Raw genomic sequence first — 20,338 nt, 5'->3', positions numbered from 1 at the left:
GGTAAGAAGTTTGCTTCCTAACCACATTGTTCTTGGTTCAGTCCCACTGCATGGCACCTTGGGCAAGTGTCTTCTACTATAACCTTGGGCTAACCAAAACCTTGTGAGTGGATTTGGTTGAGGGAAACTGAAAGAAGTGTGTGTGTATGTATGTAAGTATGTATGTATGTATGTATGTAAAACTTACTTGGAAAAGGATGTGTGGCATTCGATCATATAATGATATAAATAATATATAAATATATGCATATATACATACATATATGTACATAGTTACATATATATGTATATATACATGCATATATGGGTACAGGACATCAAAAAACGTTGACAAAATGAGAAAAGAGAACAAAGACACAAAACTTGGAAAACAAACTTTTTTTGAACAATGAAAAAACAAACAGAGAAATGAGACATGCAACATAAAAAACAATCCCTTCATCAGTTGTCCCCTGTTTTATCTACTCCACATTTTGAAGGTAAGGACAAGACATGACTTTGTTAAAACAGTCCTACCCGTAAAGCAAATTAAATAAAATTTTGGATTTTTTTGCAGAGGGTTAAAGTGGTAACAAAAACAGGACAGTGAGAACAAAACAGTAAAAACAAACGATGACAGCTGTTAAGCCAAGACGATGAGAAGTGGTGAACGCTGGAAAAATGAGCTTTGAGAAGAGACGGATAAAAGCATGTCTTGTCTTTAGGAAGGAAGTGGAAGAAAGGAAGGTGGATGGCTGTTGGTCATGTGTGAGCAATGAGAGAGTCAAGGAGGAAGAGTGAGAGAGAAGGAATGGTGAAGGGGAGAGGAGAAGAATAGGGAAAGGGTAGGAGAGAAAAACAGAAAGGAAGAACAACAAGAGAGTAAGATAGAAAGAAAAGAGATAGAATAAGAGTGTGCATCTTAATTATTATGATAAAACTTTCTTGGAAAAGGATAAGTGGCATTCGATCGTATAATAATATAAATAATATATAAATATATGCATATATACATACATATACGTACATACCTACATATTTATGTATATATACATGTATATATGGGTACAGGACATCATAAAAATGTAGACAAAATGAGAAATGAAAACATAAAAAACAGAAACAAAGAAAACAAACTTTTTTTTTGAACAATGAAAAAAGCAAACAGAAATGAAACATGCAACATAAAGAACGTTCCCCTTCATCAGTTGTCCCTTGTTTTGTCTACTCCAAATTTGTGTTTGTGTCTTTGTGTTTGTACCCCCCATCACTGCTTGACAACTGGTTCTTGTGTGTTTATGTTGGTCAAAAAATAAGTACTGGGTGTTGGTTTGTTTGACTAAACCCCCTTCAAGGTGGTGCTCCAGCATGACCACAGTCAAATGACTGAAACAGCTAAAAGAAAAATGAATTAAAGAATATTTCCAAAATTGATTGAAACAAAGGCCAGTGTATTTCAACAGAAATATGGGAACAGAAAAGTTGATAATATAAATCTCTTGCTCTGTAAGAAATCCTTGATTAATCATACTCTTTTCTACTCTAGGCACAGGGCCCGAAATTTTCTGGGAGGGAACCTGTTGATTAGATCAACCCTAGTAGACAACTGGTGGTTAATTTATCAACCCCAAAAGGATGAAAGACAAAGTCGACCTCAGTGGTCTTGATTAAACATATTGCTTTTTGCTTTATCTAGCAATGCCAACCACATCTCTCCGATCACCAGGCTTATCATCATCATCATCCTTTAATGTCCGCTTTCCATGCTAGCATGGGTGAGACGATTTGACTGAGGACTGGCAAAGCAGATGGCTGCACCAGGCTCCAATCTGATCTGGCAGAGTTTCTACAGCTGGATGCCCTTCCTAATGCCAACCACTCCAAGAGTGTAGTGAATGCTTTTATGTGCCACTGGCACGAGGGCCAGTCAGGCAGTACTGGCAATGACCTCGCTTGAATGTTTTTTCACGTGCCACTGGCACGCAAGTAACAATAACTCTAGAATAAGTAATTTATCAAATGGTGTACTGCAAGGATCTGTCTTCTCACTCTCTTTAAACTCTACCAACTGGACCTTCCCATACTTCTTCAAACATTCACAGGCTTGATATGCAAATGATATTCATTACAGTTATTTCCTCCCTTGATTCTCTAGGCACAATTTTTTCTTCTCTCTTGTACTTGTTTTCGGTAAGTAGATTGTGGCCATCTTGGGGCACCACCTTGATGTAGTTTTAGTCAAATGAATCAACCCCAGTATTTAAAAAAAAATTTTTTTTAAGCCTGTTACTTATTCTATCAGTTTCTTTTGCTGAACTGCTAAGTTACGGGGGTGTAAACACACCAGCAACAGCTGTCAAGTGATGGTGTGGACAGACAGTCAGACACACATACACACAGAAACACATGGACACAGAGAGACACACATACGTGCACAGTGATGCATGCACAGACGCACAAGCGCACACAGACATGCACGCAGGTGCACAAGCACGTATGTGCACAGACACACATGTATGCACGCATGTACACGCACCCGCGTACAGGCAAGCACACACAGACACGCATGCGTGCACAGGCATGCATGCAGACATGCATGCACACACACGCACGCACGCAGACAGACAGACATGCACACACAAGCAGACAGACACGCACACAGACACAGACATGCACACACACAGACAGACACAGACATGCACGCACAGATGCATGCACAGATGCACAAACACGTGCATTCCACTCACAAGGTTTTGGTTGCCTTGCGGCTGTAGTAGAGGACACTCGCCCAAGGTGCCTTGTAGTGAGACTGAACCTGGAACCATATGGTTGGAAAGCAAACTTCTTACCACACAGCCACACCTGCCCAATTTCTCCAACCACACACTTATAAATGTGGTTGCACAACCATAGACTTAATGACACCACAGGCCAACCACTTCCCACCACAACTACAACCTGCCATTATGCTGAAAGACAAATATACCTTTAAATATAGAACAAAAAAATACTACAAGTTACATACATCATCTTCATATACTTCAAGACACATTCAAAATACACAATAGAGAAAAAAATATAAATATATGTACTTATTTAGAATATTTTGGAATACCACACTTGACAACCACAACAAAGCATCAACAGTCTCATACAAACAATATAGATAAGATACATTATTGAACCTGCCACTCATGTTTTGGCGCCTGACCTCTGCACAAGTAACATACATCACATCAATACAGGTTATGACAGATCATGCCCACAGACCAGCTACACAGCAGACCAAAATCACTTATAATGAAGGACCATCTAAACATGCAAATGTGCTGTTTGATACCACAGCAAACTCTAATTTTCATTACCACTTGAACGGTTACCCCCATCAGACACAATTAAAACACTCCAGAATATTACTACAACAGCATCCAAAACGCTCCAGAACATTAATATATGAAGAATATAAAAAATTTTTTAAATAAATGTGCCCTTTTAAAGCCTAGCCAGGCTCATGGGCCCGGTTTTCCCGGTTTCAATGGCGTATGTGTTCCTCAGCTGGATGGGACGCCAGTCCATCGCAGCGTTGCTCATTTTTGCCAGCTGAGTGGACTGGAACAATGTAAAATGAAGTGTTTTGCTCAAGAACACAATGCGTCTCCCGGTCCAGGAATTGAAACCACAATCTTACGATCATGATGCTGACACCCTAAGCCACACACACCTCCACATAAAGAATATAAATTTAGCTGAAATAATAAAATGCAGAATCAGAGAGGAAAGGGATTACACTATTACAAATAGAATGAGAAATGGCGAATTGGTGGAGTTGTTACTGCGTAGGATAAAGTTCTCTGTGGTATTTGGTTCAGCATGACGGTGAGCTGGCAGAAACGTTAGCACGCTAGGCGAAATGCTTAACGGTATTTTGTCTGCCGCTAAGTTCTGAGTTCAAATTCCGTCGAGGTCGACTTTGCCTTTCATCCTTTCGGGGTCGATTAAATAAGTACCAGTTACGCACTGGGGTCGATATAATCGACTTAATCCATTTGTCTGCCCTTGTTTGTCCCCTCTGTGTTTAGCCCCTTGTGGGCAGTAAAGAAATAGGTATTTGGTTCAGCACTCAGAGTTCAAATGCCACCGGAGATAGTCATGGTTTCCTCATGTGTTATTGAATGATCGCTCAATAAGCACAAATTTTTTTTTTCCTTGTCCACATCATGTCATTATGGAAAACAGATGTTAATAATGATTATGATGGCTGGTTGGTAAATTTAGATTTGACCAGCAGCTTGACTGACTTCATTAAAATACTTTTACATATAAACTTCAGTTTCAATGTCAAGCATAACTATATATAAAAAAAAGAAGGTGAATGTTACTGATTACAGAAATGAACAGTGCTTTCATTGTACGAAACTTTTTAATGAGTTTTGTGTGTGTATCTTTGTCATTATTTTGTGTTTGTTTTCCTATGTTTGTGCTGGCTGGCTGGATGGGTTTTCTCCAGCACAGTCTCTCTCTATGTGCCACATTAAACTTATCATTTCTTTTGCACAGCTCAGCATCTTGAGATTAGCTTTCACTGCTTCTGTTCACGTTGTCTTCACTGATTTTCTTCTGCAGGATCCTTTTACTTGAATCTCTTGTAGAAGAGATTCTTCTTTACCCAAACTTTGTGTGCGTATGTGTATGTGTACATGAGTGTTTCCAAGCAAAATACAAAATCTGATTAAACAAAACTAATGATGTTAATAAATATTAAGTTTAAATAATAATAAATGTATACAATGTTTAAAACACTACCACACACAGGTGGAACACACATATGATAAGTAAAATAACTGAAGGTATGTTTCAGAAGGCGGCGAGCTGGCAGAATTGCTAGCACGCTGGACGAAAGGCCTAGCGGTATTTCGTCTGCTGCTACGTTCTGAGTTCAAATTCCACCGAGGTTGACTTTGCCTTTCATCCTTTCGGGGTTGATTAACTAAGTACCAGTTACGCACTGGGGTCGATATAATCGACTTAATCCATTTGTCTGTCCTTGTTTGTCCTCTCTGTATTTAGCCCCTTGTGGGTAGTAAAGAAATAGGTATGTTTCAGTCTTATTAAATGTCATCAGCAAAGCCTAATCTTACCATACTTACTGATCCTAAGTGACTCTGGGATGCAAATATCTTGCGTGTATATACACTGAAAGGCGGGACAACTATTTATAAATATAAATTGGGATGGTCATTGCTGGAATGCTTAATTGTAGGCTTTCTGTATCGGGGCTGACCTAGGGCATAACTGGAAAGAGGTAATTGGTAGCACAATATAGGGAGATGGATGAAATATGTGCAGTTGAGCATTTATGATTACAGCATCTGAGCAAATAGTGTTGTAGTCAGAAGAATGATGGAGGGTTGAGTGTTATGAAAATGAGTTTATAGAGGAGAGACTCAACAGGGACAGATTGAGTGCTGGGGCATAGACAGGTATGTTTGAACATTGTTACACATTAAAACATTTAAGAGAAGATATTTCTTCAAAATTTTTTTTTCAGTTATTGCTGCTTCCTGTCCCCTTTTTTCGCCTTGGCTGTGTGGTAAGGAGCTTGCTTCCTTAACCACATGGTTCTAGGTTCAGTCCTACTGCATGGCACTTTAGGCAAGTGTCTTCTACTATAACCTTGGGCTGACCAAAGCATTGTGAGTGGATTTGGTAGATGGAAACTGAAAGAAGCCTCTGTGTGTGTGTATAAATACACACACACACACACACACGTGTATTTCTTTGTGTCTGTTTGTCCACCACCACCACTGTTTGACTCTGGTGTTGGTGTGGTTACATCCTTGTAATTTAGCAGTTTTACAAAAGAAACTGATTAAATAAGTACCAGGTTTTAAAAAAAGTGCAGAGGCCAATTTGTTTGACTAAAAATTCTTCAAGACAGTGCCCCTGCATGGCAAGTCTACTGGACTGAACCAAGAAAAAAAAAAAAAAAAGGGGGAGGTGCAGCAAAAAAATATTTTCCTTTAAGCATTTTAATGTGAAACATTGTTCAAATGTCCATAGATGACTGACCATGACAAATATTACTATCTTAAACTTTTCCATACCAATCCACATAAAGCTGCCTCTACTTCTATAATCTTTTCTACTCTAGGTACAAGGCCTGAAATTAAGTACACAAATGGTACTTAATTTATCGACCCTGAAAGGATGAAAGCAAAATCGACCTAGGCAGAATTTGAACTCAGAACATAAAGACAGATGAAATAGCTGTAAGAATAAGTAGGGTTACATCTCAGGATGTTTGGCATCACAAAGATGGTAGAACATGAAAACAATTGGTACTATGTTTGTATGTCAAAAGATGGCGAGCTGGCAGAATTGTTAGCACACCAGGCAGAATGCTTAGTGGCATTTTGTCCGTCTTTACATTCTGAGTTCAAATTCCACTGAGGTCAGCTTTGGCTTTCATCCTTCTAAGGTCAATAAGATAAGTACCCGTCAAGCACTGAGGTTGATTTAATTGATTAGCCCCACTCCATCCCCACCCAGAATTTCAGGCCTTGTGTCTATAGTAGAAAGCAGTGTTTGTATTTCCGACCTGTACAATTGATCCCAAAATAGAAGACAAACTAAATGATGATTTTGATGATGATGGTTTTAATGATGCTGGTTTTGGTGGTGCTGACCAAAATGTCTGAATGTCTGCATTCTGATATGTGTTGTTTGTTTTGTTTGTTTCTTTCTTTGTAGCGTCTCAGACGGGACGAGTACCGAAGAGACAACTGTATATTTAAAGAACTTCAGTTTCTTGGAGGAAGACAATCCTGCATTTTTGCCAGATGAAACCTTTTCGAATGGTTTGGGCTCCTCTGAACAAACTACCACCTGTGAGTTGAAGCCAGAGATAGTTGACACAAAAGATACTTCAATTGGGAGCGATGAAAAGGGTATGTATGTTTTATTCTGCTCGTGTTTTGCTAATGAAGCATATTATTATCATTATTACATGAATTGTGGTAAATAGGCAGATTCAATTAAGGCGCCAGGCAAAATGTCTTGCAATGTTTGTTCTGGTTCTTTATATTCTTCGTCCAAATCCTGCTGAAGCCAGCTTTTGTCTTTTTTCCTTTTCATGTCAATGAAGTGCCAGCCTAGTTCTTATTTTTTTATTGCCCACAAGGGGCTAAACATAGAGGGGACAAACAAGGACAGACAAAGGGATTAAGTTGATTACATCGACCCCAGTGCATAACTGGTACTTAATTTATCGACCCCAAAAGGATGAAAAGCAAAGTTGACCTCGGCGGAATTTGAACTCAGAATATAAAGATAGACGAAATACTGCTAAGCATTTTGCCTGGCGTGCTGACATTTCTGCCAGCTCACCTAGTTCTCTCTGGTTGATGTTGTCAAGTAACCCTTACCCTTTGAAATTGCAGGCCTTGTCTCTAAATCAGAAACAATAGAGGGCAGAGGATTGGCAGAGCCATTAGTCATCATCATCATTTATGTCCATTTTTCCATGCTGGCATGGGTTAGATGTTTGACAGGAGCTCGTAAAGCTGGGGGCTGCACCAGGCTCCATTGTCTGTTCTGGCATGGTTTCTACAGCTGTATGCCCTTCCTAACAGCAACCACTTTACAGTGTGTACTGGGTGCTTTTTATGTGGCACCAGCAACAGTGCCTTTTTACGTGGAACAGAAAAAACGCTTTGTGGCTTTTGATCTGATTCTTTTTTTTTGTTCTGAGTTCAAATCCTGATGATGCCAACTTTGCCTTTCATCCCTCCAGGGTTAACTAGAGTACCAGTCAAGTACTGGCATTGATGATATTGACTAACTCTCCTCTCTCTAAAATTGCTGTCTTGTGGTGAAATTTGAAACCATTATCCTTAAGAGATGCATTGTATCCTTGTCAGGGATCAGGGTCGCAATTCATGCAATAAAAATTTTAACTTTTGACACCATATAATAAATAATAAATGCTTAAGTGAAGTTAGCAGTTTCAGTCTTGTGTGTTTTCGAATGACTAACATGTCTTCCATACTGCAGTCTATTTTTAACATGTGGTCTGTGCTCAAAATTGCTTGCCTGGCAAGTTCATCTCCAAAACTTTTATTATTATTATTATTATTATTATTATTATTAAGGTGGCGAGCTGGCAGCATCGTTAGCATGCTGGACAAAATGCCTAGTGGTATGTTCTGAGTTCAGATTCCGCCAAGGTTGACTTTTCCTTTCATCCTTTTGGGGTCGATAAAATAAGTACCAGTTGAACACTGGAGTCGATGTAATTGACTCATCCCCTCCCCCAAAATTGCTGCCCTTGTGGAAAAATTTGAAACCATTATTATTATTATTATATTATTATTATTATTATTAAGGCAGCAAGTTGGCAGAATTGTTAGCAGACCAGGCAAAATGCTTAGCAGCATTATTTCATCCAGCTTAACATTCTGAGTTCAAATTCCACCGAGATCGACTTTGCCTGTCATCCTTTCGGGGCCCATAAATTAAGTACTTGTGAAACACTGCAATCAATGTAATCAACTAGTCCCGTTCCCCAAAACTTTAGGCCTTGTGCCTTTAGTAGAAAGGATTATTATTATTATTATTATTATCATTTTCCAATTGATTTGCATTTTATTTCATCTTCTGACCGAGTGTCAACCAGAGACCTAAGGCATGTATATATTAGATGGAGAGAAACCCCTTGAGAATGTAGGCAATTGATGTGAACACAATGTTTTATTATTATTATTATTATTATTAATTTTTATTATTATTGTTATTATCTATTATTATTATTATTATCTGTATACGAGATAGATTTTGTGTTGCTTCTGCAACCCATTTAGTAAGAGACTTTGAGATTCTTTAACCTTTTTGGTACCAACCCACCCGAGACCATCTTAAAGTGACCTAAATTAAAACTTTCCACGAAAATTTCATATTAATTAAAGTTCCAAACATCAGTTTTATAATGACAGTTATTTTACCAAATTCTTCATTATTTCAAAATTTTAATAGAAACAAAAAGCATAAATACGGTAAGAAAAGAATTAATCAGTTTGGATTTTGAATACCTTTAAACTTTATCTTGAGTTCAAATCCTACCCTGGTCTACTTTGTGTTTATCCATTCCTGCCTATGGAATTTCTCGTCTTGTGCTTGTGTTAGAAATCATTATTGTTCTTATTGTTGTTATTTTACTAAGGCAGCAACCTGGCAGAATTGTTAGCATTTTGAGAAAAATGCTTAACAGCATTGCCTTTACGTTCTGAGTCAATAAAATAAGTACCAGTCATTTACTGGGCATCAGACTTTATCAATTGTATCTTCCCATCAAAATCTGCAATCTTCTATCTAACTTAAAAATTATTATTGTTAAAGTGGTGAGGTGAGAGAATCTTTCTGATGCCGGGCAAAATGCTAAGCAGCATTTCATCTGGATTAATGTTCTGAGTTCAAATTCTGCCGAGGTCGACTTTGCCTTTCATCGTTTCAGCAGGTGGGGTCAATAAATTTACTTTAATTTGGGGGAGGGGTCTAGTTGGGGGTCAATAAATTTATTGACCCCCAATTAGACCCCTCTCCCAAAATTTCGGGCTATATGCCTTTAGTAGAAAAGATTATTATTATTACTATTATTATTATTATTATAGATATTGCTGAGCGGTCCCTTATTTATTCCAGGCATGAGGTAAATAGCTTTTCTGTTCTTCTTCCTTTTTCATTCTCATTCTCTCTCTCTTTCTCTCCTCTCATTTTCTCTTGCTCCCTTCTTTCTCTCTTTCCCTACTTTATATAGTGGAATGAGACACTAATAACCATCCTTCATATGCCCTGTCCCCTATTTCCACTCAACCTTTTCTCATTACCTTAACTTACCACAGTTTCTGTTAACTAATATGAGTTCAATGTAGCCCATTGCCGTGCATGCAACAAGGGGCAAGTTGTGTGAAGTATCTTGACCAAGGTCCACAACACAGGAGCATTATACTTGCTGGGAAGTTTGATTTCCCATCCTAGACAGAAAACACAAGTTCTAATATAGGATTCATGAGTGATGAGTGTTGTGACTGAGCACATAGGAAAGTAAGAAGTTGTGGCCTTCCAAAAGACAAACACCATTGTATGTGAACAGGTTCGATTCAAGAATTGAAACCTAAACGGCCTATTCAACTCATTAAGATTTTTACCAGTGATGATGATGATGATGATGGTCGTAGTAAAGGACAATCAGGACGAGGATGGTGGATAGCACTGGTGACAATGAGGATTGTTTTATTCTTTTACTTGTTTCAGTTATTTGACTGTGGCCATGCTGGAGCACCACCTTTAGTCGAAACAAATCAACCCAAAAACTTATTCTTTGTAAGCCTGGTACTTATTCTATCAGTCTCTTTTGCCGAACCTCTAAGTTACAGGGACCTAAACACACCAGCATCGGTTGTCAAGCGATGTTGTGGGGACAAACACAGATTACACAATACACACACACACACACACACACATATATATACATATATACATATATACGATGGGCTTCTTTCAGTTTCCATCTACCAAATCCACTCACAAGGCTTTGGTCAGCCCGAGGCTATAGTAGAAGACACTTGCCCAAGGTGCCACACAGTTGAACTGAACCCGGAGCTATGTGGTTCATAAGCAAGCTACTTACTACACAGCCACTCCTGCACCTGATGATGGTGATGATAGCAATGAGGTTGATAGACAGCAGTTGGCTAAGGGTGATAGGGAATGGCAAAATGATGGACAGCAATAGTGATGATGACTATAATTAATGATGATGGACAACTATGGTGATATGACCATGGGTAAAAAGGATGGACAGCTGTGGTGAAAATGATGAGGAGTAATGATGATAATGATGACAGGGAAAATGGACAACAGTGCTGATAAAGGCTATGGGTAACAGTGATGATGGCAGTGGTAAAAATTATGGTGTAGTGGTTAAGAGCGCAGGTTACTAACCCCAAGATTCTGAGTTCAATTCCTGGCAGTGACTTGAATAATAATATCAAAAAAATACCGTAGGAATGAGAACCCAGGTTCGAAATTTCCCCGAGACACCTGGTGAAGGCTGGAGGGTAGTGATGATGACAGTGCTGATAATGATTATGGGTAACAGTGATGACAGCAGTGGTAAAACTAGGTGTAGGAGTGGCTGTGTGGTAAGTAGCTTGCTTACGAACCACATGGTTCCGGGTTCAGTCCCACTGCATGGCACCTTGGGCATGTGTCTTCTACTATAGTCTCAGGCCAACCAAAACCTTGCGAGTGGATTTGGTAGACAGAAACTGAAAGAAGCCTGTCGTATATATATATGTGTGTGTGTGTGTGTGTTTTTGTCTGTTTGTCCCCTTGACATCGCTTGACAACCGATGCTGGTGTGTTTAGGTCCCCGTAACTTAGTGGTTTGGCAAAAGAGACTGATAGAATAAGTGCTACGGTTACAAAGAATAAGTCCTGGGGTCGATTTGCTTGACTAAAGGCGTTGCTCCATCATGGCCACAGACGAGTGATGGTGAGGATGATAGATAAGGACAAGTGATGGTGAGGATGATAGATAAGGACGAGTGATGGTGAGGATGATAGATAAGGATGAGTGATGGTGAGGATGATAGATAAGGACGAGTGATGGTGAGGATAATAGATAAGGACGAGTGATGGTGAGGATAATAGATAAGGATGAGTGATGGTGAGGATGATAGATAAGGACGAGTGATGGTGAGGATGATAGATAAGGACGAGTGATGGTGAGGATAATAGATAAGGACGAGTGATGGTGAGGATAATAGGTAAGGACGAGTGATGGTGAGGATGATAGATAAGGATGAGTGATGGTGAGGGTGATAGGTAAGGATGAGTGATGGTGAGGGTGATAAGTAAGGATGAGTGATGGTGAGGGTGATAGGTAAGGATGAGTGATGGTGAGGGTGATAGGTAAGGATGAGTGATGGTGAGGATGATAGGTAAGGATGAGTGATGGTGAGGATGATAGGTAAGGATGAGTGATGGTGAGGATGATAGATAAGGACGAGTGATGGTGAGGATGATAGATAAGGACGAGTGATGGTGAGGATGATAGGTAAGGATGAGTGATGGTGAGGATGATAGATAAGGACGAGTGATGGTGAGGATGATAGGTAAGGACGAGTGATGGTGAGGGTGATAGATAAGGACGAGTGATGGTGAGGATGATAGATAAGGATGAGTGATGGTGAGGATGATAGATAAGGATGAGTGATGGTGAGGATGATAGGTAAAGATGAGTGATGGTGAGGATGATAGGTAAGGACGAGTGATGGTGAGGATGATAAATAAGGACGAGTGATGGTGAGGGTGATAGATAAGGATGAGTGATGGTGAGGATGATAGGTAAGGATGAGTGATGGTGAGGATGATAGGTAAGGATGAGTGATGGTGAGGATGGATAGATAAGGATGAGTGATGGTGAGGATGATAGATAAGGATGAGTGATGGTGAGGATGATAAATAAGGATGAGTGATGGTGAGGATGATAGGTAAGGACAAATGAAAGCAAGAAGAATGATGATAATGATGTTGTGTATTAGTGATATGGACAATAATGGTAACGAACATGATCATCATCATCGTTTAATGTCCGCTTTCCATGCTGGCATGGGTTGGACGATTTGACTGAGGACTGGCAAACCAGATGGCTGCACCAGACTCCAGTCTGATCTGGCAGAGTTTCTACAGCTGGATGCCCTTCCTAACGCCAACCACTCCGAGAGTGTAGTGGGTGCTTTTATGTGCCACCGGCATGAGGGCCAGTCAGGCGGTACTGGCAACAGCCACACTCAATTGGTGCTTTTTATGTGCCACCTGCACAGAAGCCAGTCCAGCGGCACTGGCAATGACCTCGCTTGAATGGTGCTTTTTATGTGCCACCGGCACGGAGGCCAGCTTGTTGCTCTGGCAACGATCACGCTCGTATGGTACTCTTAGTGCTCCACTAGCACAATGCTGGCAGTTGATGTTGATTATCTGATGATTACGACAGAAGATGGTGTTGGACAATCATGTGATGTGACGTTCGCTGGATGAAGTAAGAATTTTTCTTTAATTTCTAGAAAGTTCCAATGAAAGACTTTTCTAAGGAAATCCGTGGTGCAAAGGACATTGAAAGATTTGCAAACAGAGCCATTTTGCTGTTAAACATGAATGTGACAAATGTTGACAAAATTATCGAAGAAATTCTCAAAGCTATGGTTCACATCAACGATATTCCTGCTCTTAAGTCTCTCCTCTTCACACATGATGGCGGTAAGTTCATCCATTTTCTCATCATCATCATCACTTTTATCTGTTAACATTATCTATGTTCTTGCTGTTAAAGATGCTAACATGGCCAGTGAAGTAAACCCAAAGCATAATTAAAATTATCATTAGATATTGGTGTGATAAATTAAGTACCAGTTACACACTGTGGTCGATGTAATCGACTTAATCCGTCTGTCCTCTCTGTGTTTGGCCCCTTGTGGGTAGTAAAGAAATAGGTATTTGGGTCTCCTTGTATTGAAATCACATGATAATTGTAAATGAGAGTCACTGTTATACAAGCAGTGTCATTCAGTTGCAATATTATGGGAAGACATGTCTGGCCATGAGGAAATGTTACTTTGCTTGGAAGCAGGTGAGGCTTGGCAACAAGAATATTCAGCTGCAGAGAATCTGCCTTGATAAACTCTATCCAAAAAGTAGATGTTAAAATGATGATGATGATACTCTTTTACTTGTTTCAGTCATTTGACTGTGGCCATACTGGAGCACCACCTTTAGTCGAGCAAATCGCCCCCAAGATTTATTCTTTGTAAGCCTAGTGCTTATTCTATCGGTCTCTTTTGCCGAACCGCTAAGTTACGGGGATATAAACACACAGCATCGGTTGTCAAGCTATGTTGGGGGGACAAACACAGACACACAAACATACACACACACATATATGTGCGCTGCCTGGGGTTGCCCTTCGATTTGCCACCCCTGGACCCCACAAAAAACACATATTGCCTACAGCAAACCCAAAAGTGCCACCCAGGATCAACCGTTCAGCTATGCTAGTGCTGGTAGCCCTTTTCAAACAGGCTGCTTGTTATATTGTACGGGCAATTATCATTCATTCTACTTTCCATCTCTGGTAATTCTGTAAATGCAATAGTATTTGTGAAGGCGTAGGAGTGGCTGTATGGTAAGTAGCTTGCTTATGAAAAACATGGTTCCGGGTTCAGTCCCACTGCGTGGCACCTTGGGCAAGTGTCTTCTACTATAGCCTCGGGCCAACCAAAGCCCTGTGAGTGGATTTGGTAGACGGAAACTGAAAGAAGCCCGTCGTATGTATGTGTGTGTGTATATATATGTATATGTATGTGTGTATATATGTTTGTCCCCCCAACATCGCTTGACAACCGATGCTGGTGTGTTTACATCCCCGTAACTTAGCGTTTTGGCATAAGAGACCGATTGAATAAGTACTAGGCTTACAAAGAATAATTCCTGGGGTTGATTTGCGCGATTGACTAAAGACGATGCTCCAGCATGGCCACAGTCAAATGACTGAAGCAAGTAAAAGAGTAAAGAGTATGTGTGTGTGCGTGTATAGATGTGTGTGTGTACAGGGTGTCTTTGAAATCCATCTGTTTGACTTCCATATTCCTTGGATTTTCAAAAGTTTGAGCAGTTTGTTTAATGTCCATTTTCCATGCTGGCACAGGTGTGAAACTCAAATGGATCAATCTTAAGGACTACTTCTATAAGGCATCAATCTCATCAATCAGTATTTTGTGTCCTGTGAAAAGAGATAAAAATTCTAAACTAACTCCAGTGTCCCTGTTCCCTGTTTAATATGTTAGACTATGTTAGACTAACCACAGCTTGCTAAACCTCTTAGTTTGTTGTACTTCATTTGAGTATTATTAAATACTACACAATGCTTCTATCCTTTTCATGTTTAATTATCTTTATATTCAGTTATTGAAATCTATGGCTTTGTATTTCAATTTCAGTGCATCAGTTGCGGAAGACAGTGCAGAGCTCTTGTATAGCAATGGGTGGTGGCTTTGATTATGACCAAAGTTGGATATGTTCCATGTAAGTATTTGTTATATTGTGTGTGTGTGTGGTGACTGAATGTATATTTATCTACTTGGTTTCTGAAAGCTTGGATTTCATCATACCCCCACACACATATACACACATTACATATGCACATGATGGAAGCCATTTAATGAGATCAGTTTAGGGTGCAGCCATTTAATCCAGACTTCTGTCAAATGTAATTCTTATTTATCCATGTTGTTTTGAATTAATCCTGCATTATCTCATAACATCAAGATTTCAATGATGTGATTGCTTACTTTTAGAATGACATTGTAGGGTAGGTGTGAGAGGCTGGATCCGGTCAGTTTGAACATAAAGCAAGTAGAATATTTGGGCAAGATACGGTCAGTTTGAATGCTAGAGTCAAATAACAATAGTTGGCTGATAACATTAATCAGGAGATATAATCGTATAACAGTATCTGGAGCACATTTGGGGCCCACTTATTTTTATAAGAATAATCATTCGATAACATTATCTGTGAATATTATAAGTGGTTTCCACAGTGTGTGTATGTTTATGTGTGCAATACATATATTGTTGAAAAAGGAAGTGGCAAAATGTGTTTTTACCCTTAGCTTTTAAAAGTTTGTTTTCTGTGCTCTGAGATGGTTCCAGTAGAAGCTTCCAGACTTTGTTCCTTGTATTAAGAGTCAAGATAACTATAAAAGCAGCTGTCTAACATGTGGGTATTGGCTCTTTGGCATCAAATATTTAAAAAAGGATGAGTCCCTGTACAACATGATATATCACACTGCAATGATGGCACAACTCATCCTGTGGTCTGTTGTGATTATTTTATAGTGTTGTTGCTGCAAACTGTCTCCTGTGATGTGGGCTGCCATTGGTGAGTTTTATGACCATCCATGTTCCATCAGCTGTAATCTGGAGAGCTTTTTTCTTTTTACTGAGTTTTGTTGGCTGATGCAGGATGATAGCCACAACAGAGCTGAGTGCAAAATGGTGGTCACAGCAGAAATATGTGCAAGATAGTAGCCACAGAAGTGATGGGTGCTGGATGACAATCACAAGCTCATGATAATAAGCTACAGTAGACTTGAGTACAGAATGATAGCCATAGCAGAGGTGTGTGGTGTGTTGTTATATGTGATGGCTTTTTAAGATTCACCAACCTTGAACTTCAATGATGGATTTGTTCATGTGGTGTGTAAATGTCTTTGTAGTCACGTGACTGTGTGACTTTTTTTTTTATTGTGTGTGCATTTGTGATGGCAAATATCTATGATTTTATGCTACCCAGGATCAACTGTTTGGCTAAGCTAGTGCTGGTAGCCGTTCTCAAACAGGCTGCTTGTTATATTGTACAGGCAATATTCAAGGTTCATTCATTTTACTTTTCATCTCTGGTAATTCTTTGTATGTAAATGCAATAGTATTTGTGTAGGCTTTTTCTCTTGCTATGTATATATATATGTGGATGTGAATGCGAGTGTGTGTCTGATGATGGTTGTCTCTTGTAGCTCAAGGAAGATGGATCTGCAATTTTTTGCTGAATGACCTTATTTTAAATGATTTGTTTATGGTCAAATGTTTACGCTCTACATTTGCTCAATTCCTCCATCAGATTGATATTGCCCGGACAGGTGCATGGTGTAGCACACATCAGGTGTTAAAAGTGATTGTAAAGCAATGTGAGATGAAGTATTTTGCTCAGGAACATAATGCACCACCCTGTCGAAGAATTGAAACCACAATTACAGGATCATGAGTGCAACACCCTAACCACTAGGCCATGAATCCCCCACTCTCTCTATCTTGCACACATACACAATCACATCAGATGCATATGTATATGCATGTGTGTATGTTAATCTCTATATGTAAATGTGTGAAAATGAATATTCATGTGTGTCTGCATACGTTATACTTGGGTATGTTCCCGTATATATGTCTACATACTTGTCATCATCATCCTTTAATGTCCGCTTTCCATGCTAGCATGGGTTGGACAGATGGCTGCACCAGACTCCAATCTGATTTGGCAGAGTTCCTACAGCTGGATGCCCTTCCTAATGCCAACCACTCCAAGAGTGTAGTGGGTGCTTTTACATGCCACCGGCACAAGGGCCAGTCAGGCGGTACTGGCAGTGGCCATGCTCAAATGGTGCTTTTTACGTGCCACCTGATCAGGAGCCAGTCCAGTGGCACTGGCAACGACCTCGCTCGAATGTTTTTTCACGTGCCACCAGCACAGGTGCCAGTAAAGCAATGCAGGTAACAATCACACTTGAATGGTGTTTTTTATGTGCCTCTGGCATAGAGGCCAGCTTGTTGCTCTGGCAACAATCATGCTCGTATGGTACTCTTAGCGCTCCACTAGCATGGATGTGAGTCATCGAATTTGATTTCGATTTTGATTTCACTTGCCTCAACAGGTCTTCACAAGCAGAGTTTGTGTGTATAAACAATATTCAGGTGTGTGTGTGTGTGTGTGTGTGTATGTGCACCTGTGTGTGTGTTTGTAAAGGAACATAGGTGTCTGTGTTTAAATGACTATATCACATGTCTGTGTAAATGTCTATTTATGAGTGTATTTGTGTGTGTGTATGCACGCATACAAATGTCTATGTATGAGTATATGTGTAAACTGTGTAGAGGGGGTTAAATTTTAATATATGTGTGTCTGTGTGTAAATGCATATATACGTGTGTATGTGTGTGTGTGTGTGTCTGTAATTATCTGTTTATAGATGTGTGTGTTTCTAATCAACATCTACCATTTTATTTCAGGTGTTGCAGTCCATTAGTAACCAAGACTATGGTCGGCATTGCTCATCTCCATCATCCAGCCAACTTTGGTACAACTGCTCAAGAAATATCCTTTGTGATTATTATTATTACTCCTACAAAAGAGGTAAGCTATCTTCCCTCCCTGAGACAATGATAAAAACATGTACCAGTCATATACTGTGTCCATTCATCTTAATTATATTCCATCTTCTCTAAATTCATTTAACTATATTCCACCCGTTTGAAATGTGTGAAAAGGTGCAGACATGGCCATGGGGTTAAGAAGTTCCCTTTGCAACCTTGTGGCTTTGGGTTCAATTCCACTGCATGCAGTACCTTGGGCAAGTATTTTCTATTGTATCCCCAGTTTGCTCAATGCCTTGTGAATGTGTTTGGTAAATGGAAATGGTAGAAGCTTGTTATATATGCATATATATATATAAATTTATGGTGAATATATATTTACTGGCAGAGAATTAAGTCTGGAATCAGCTGAATCGAGCAGTCCCTACTGATGAGGCTACAGGATTAGCTGAAACTGACCAATACAGGAAATTCTCATCGTGTGTTTTCGGGCGATTACAGTCCCTGTCAGTACATATATTTACAATTATGTGCTTTAATTACACCATTACAGCATTTTAGCTCTTATTTCTAGCAGTGTCGGTGTTCTAACACCTTACTCATGTTTAGTGACAATTATAGCTTTCCCTTTTGGTAGCACAGTGCATATGGCTGTCTATATTAATTATATATCTCTCTCTATATAAACGGCAGTTTGTCTGCCTGTGTGTCTGTGTGTCTGTCAGGTTGTACCCTCACCCTGACCACGGCTTTCAACCGATTCTGATGAAACTTGACACACACACAGCCCAATGTCATAATTCAAAACTAACGCAGTGAAAATTTTGAAAAGTTCCCCCAGTTCTGAAAAGTATCGATAAATTCGACATGGGGTCGAGAATCTAAGCTTCTTATATGCAACACATTTTCTGTTGTAGTTTTCGCAACTTGCAATCGATTTTCACCAAACTCATGGTGAAGCTTAATGTTACCCTAAGAAACTTAATTCTGACGTTAGTTTTCCATGCAATACCTTACCATCAGAAAAAATCGATAAAATCATGCCATTTTGGTAAATCGCGTTCAAATTCAAGATGACATATTCTTGACAATATCTTTCACAAATTGGCAGGAATTTTTTTTAAAATTCACAGCGAGCATCATTTCTGCTCCAAGGAGCTATATGGCCCTTTTTATTCCAGTAGGATACTTTATTACTGGAAAAAATCGGTTAATTAAATCATATGTGGCACACATAGCAAACCGATTTGTGTATTAAACACAAACCACAGACTGTCTAGGGGACGCAACTCGACCTTTTTAACTCTCTTGGGAGGTGCAATGATGTTTTCATGTTTTTGCCCAAAGGGACAGCTAGGAACATCGTATACACAGAAGTATTCGAGTGAAGAGAAGACATTGCAACCTACACATGCGCCTTCATTCCCTAGGGGGAAAGGACTAGATTGGGATTAGTCGTTGCCTACTATGGTCTCTTACATACCCGGGCAACGCCGGGCTATGCTGCTAGTATATATATATATATACGTCATGGTAAAGTATTGGCAGACACTCAGGGAAGGAAAGAAAGGTGGTTTAGTGTTTTGAGCAAAGCTCTTCTTCAGAAACAGAGGAAAGTCCAATAGAAAAAGAAGATGGAGGAAAAAAAGCGCCAACGATTCACATGTGGTTACATTTATATATATTGGTTAGAACATTGGGTTCACAATCGAGAGGTAGTGAGTTTGATTCTCAGACTGGGCTGTGTGTTGTGTTCTTGAGCAAGACACTTTATTTCATGCTTCTTCAGTTCACTCAGGCATAGAAATGAGTTGCAACATCACTGGTGCCTTGGATAGCATCAGTGGTGTGGAGAGGGGAGACTGGTATGCATGGGCACCTGCTGGTCTTCTATAAACAACCTGGTCATGTGCTCGAATGTTTTTTCATGTGCCACCGGCACAAGTGCCAGTAAGGTGATGCTGGTAACAATCATGCTTGAATGGTGCTTTTTACGTGCCACCGGCACAGAAGCCAGTCAGCTGCTCTGGCAACAATCACGCTCGGATGGTGTTCTTAGCGCTCCACTGTGCATGTTTGAGTTTGTTCCCCCACTGATTGACAATAGGTGTTGAGTTATTTATGTCCTTGTAATTTAACAGATAAAAGAGAAAAACAATAAGAAATAAAGTTTAAAAAATTGTAAGTACAGGGGTCAATTTGTCCAACTAAATCCTTTGAGATGGATGGCCCAGTCTAATGACTGAAAGAAGTAGAAGAGTAAAAGAAGGTGACATTATTATTAGGGTGGGAGATTGGCAGAAACAACAGAGCAGTGGGCAAAGTGCCTGGATCTTTACAGTCTGGGTTCAAATCCTACCAAAATCACCTTTGCTTTG

General features: G+C 39.7%; 1 protein-coding gene across 3 annotated transcripts in view; it reads left to right on the top strand.

The window, feature by feature from the left end:
- Positions 1–20,338, top strand: part of LOC115218652 (sodium bicarbonate transporter-like protein 11) — a 112,421-nt gene that overhangs the window by 57,512 nt on the left and 34,571 nt on the right. For 2 of the 3 annotated variants that reach the window (XM_036508404.1, XM_029788573.2), the window contains exons 3-7: positions 6,730–6,926; positions 9,645–9,682; positions 13,104–13,296; positions 15,033–15,117; positions 17,877–18,000. In XM_036508404.1, coding sequence (XP_036364297.1) covers positions 6,730–6,926; positions 9,645–9,682; positions 13,104–13,296; positions 15,033–15,117; positions 17,877–18,000 — 637 coding nt within the window. Of the gene's footprint in view, positions 1–6,729; positions 6,931–9,644; positions 9,683–13,103; positions 13,297–15,032; positions 15,118–17,876; positions 18,001–20,338 lie in introns of those variants that run through there. The other variant, XM_036508405.1, reaches the window with a different exon arrangement.

The sequence above is a fragment of the Octopus sinensis genome, linkage group LG13 (genome assembly GCF_006345805.1).
Source record: "Octopus sinensis linkage group LG13, ASM634580v1, whole genome shotgun sequence".
NCBI lineage: Eukaryota > Metazoa > Mollusca > Cephalopoda > Octopoda > Octopodidae > Octopus > Octopus sinensis.
Note: the sequence above shows the minus strand (reverse complement) of the source record. Positions and strands in the feature narration are given on the sequence as shown.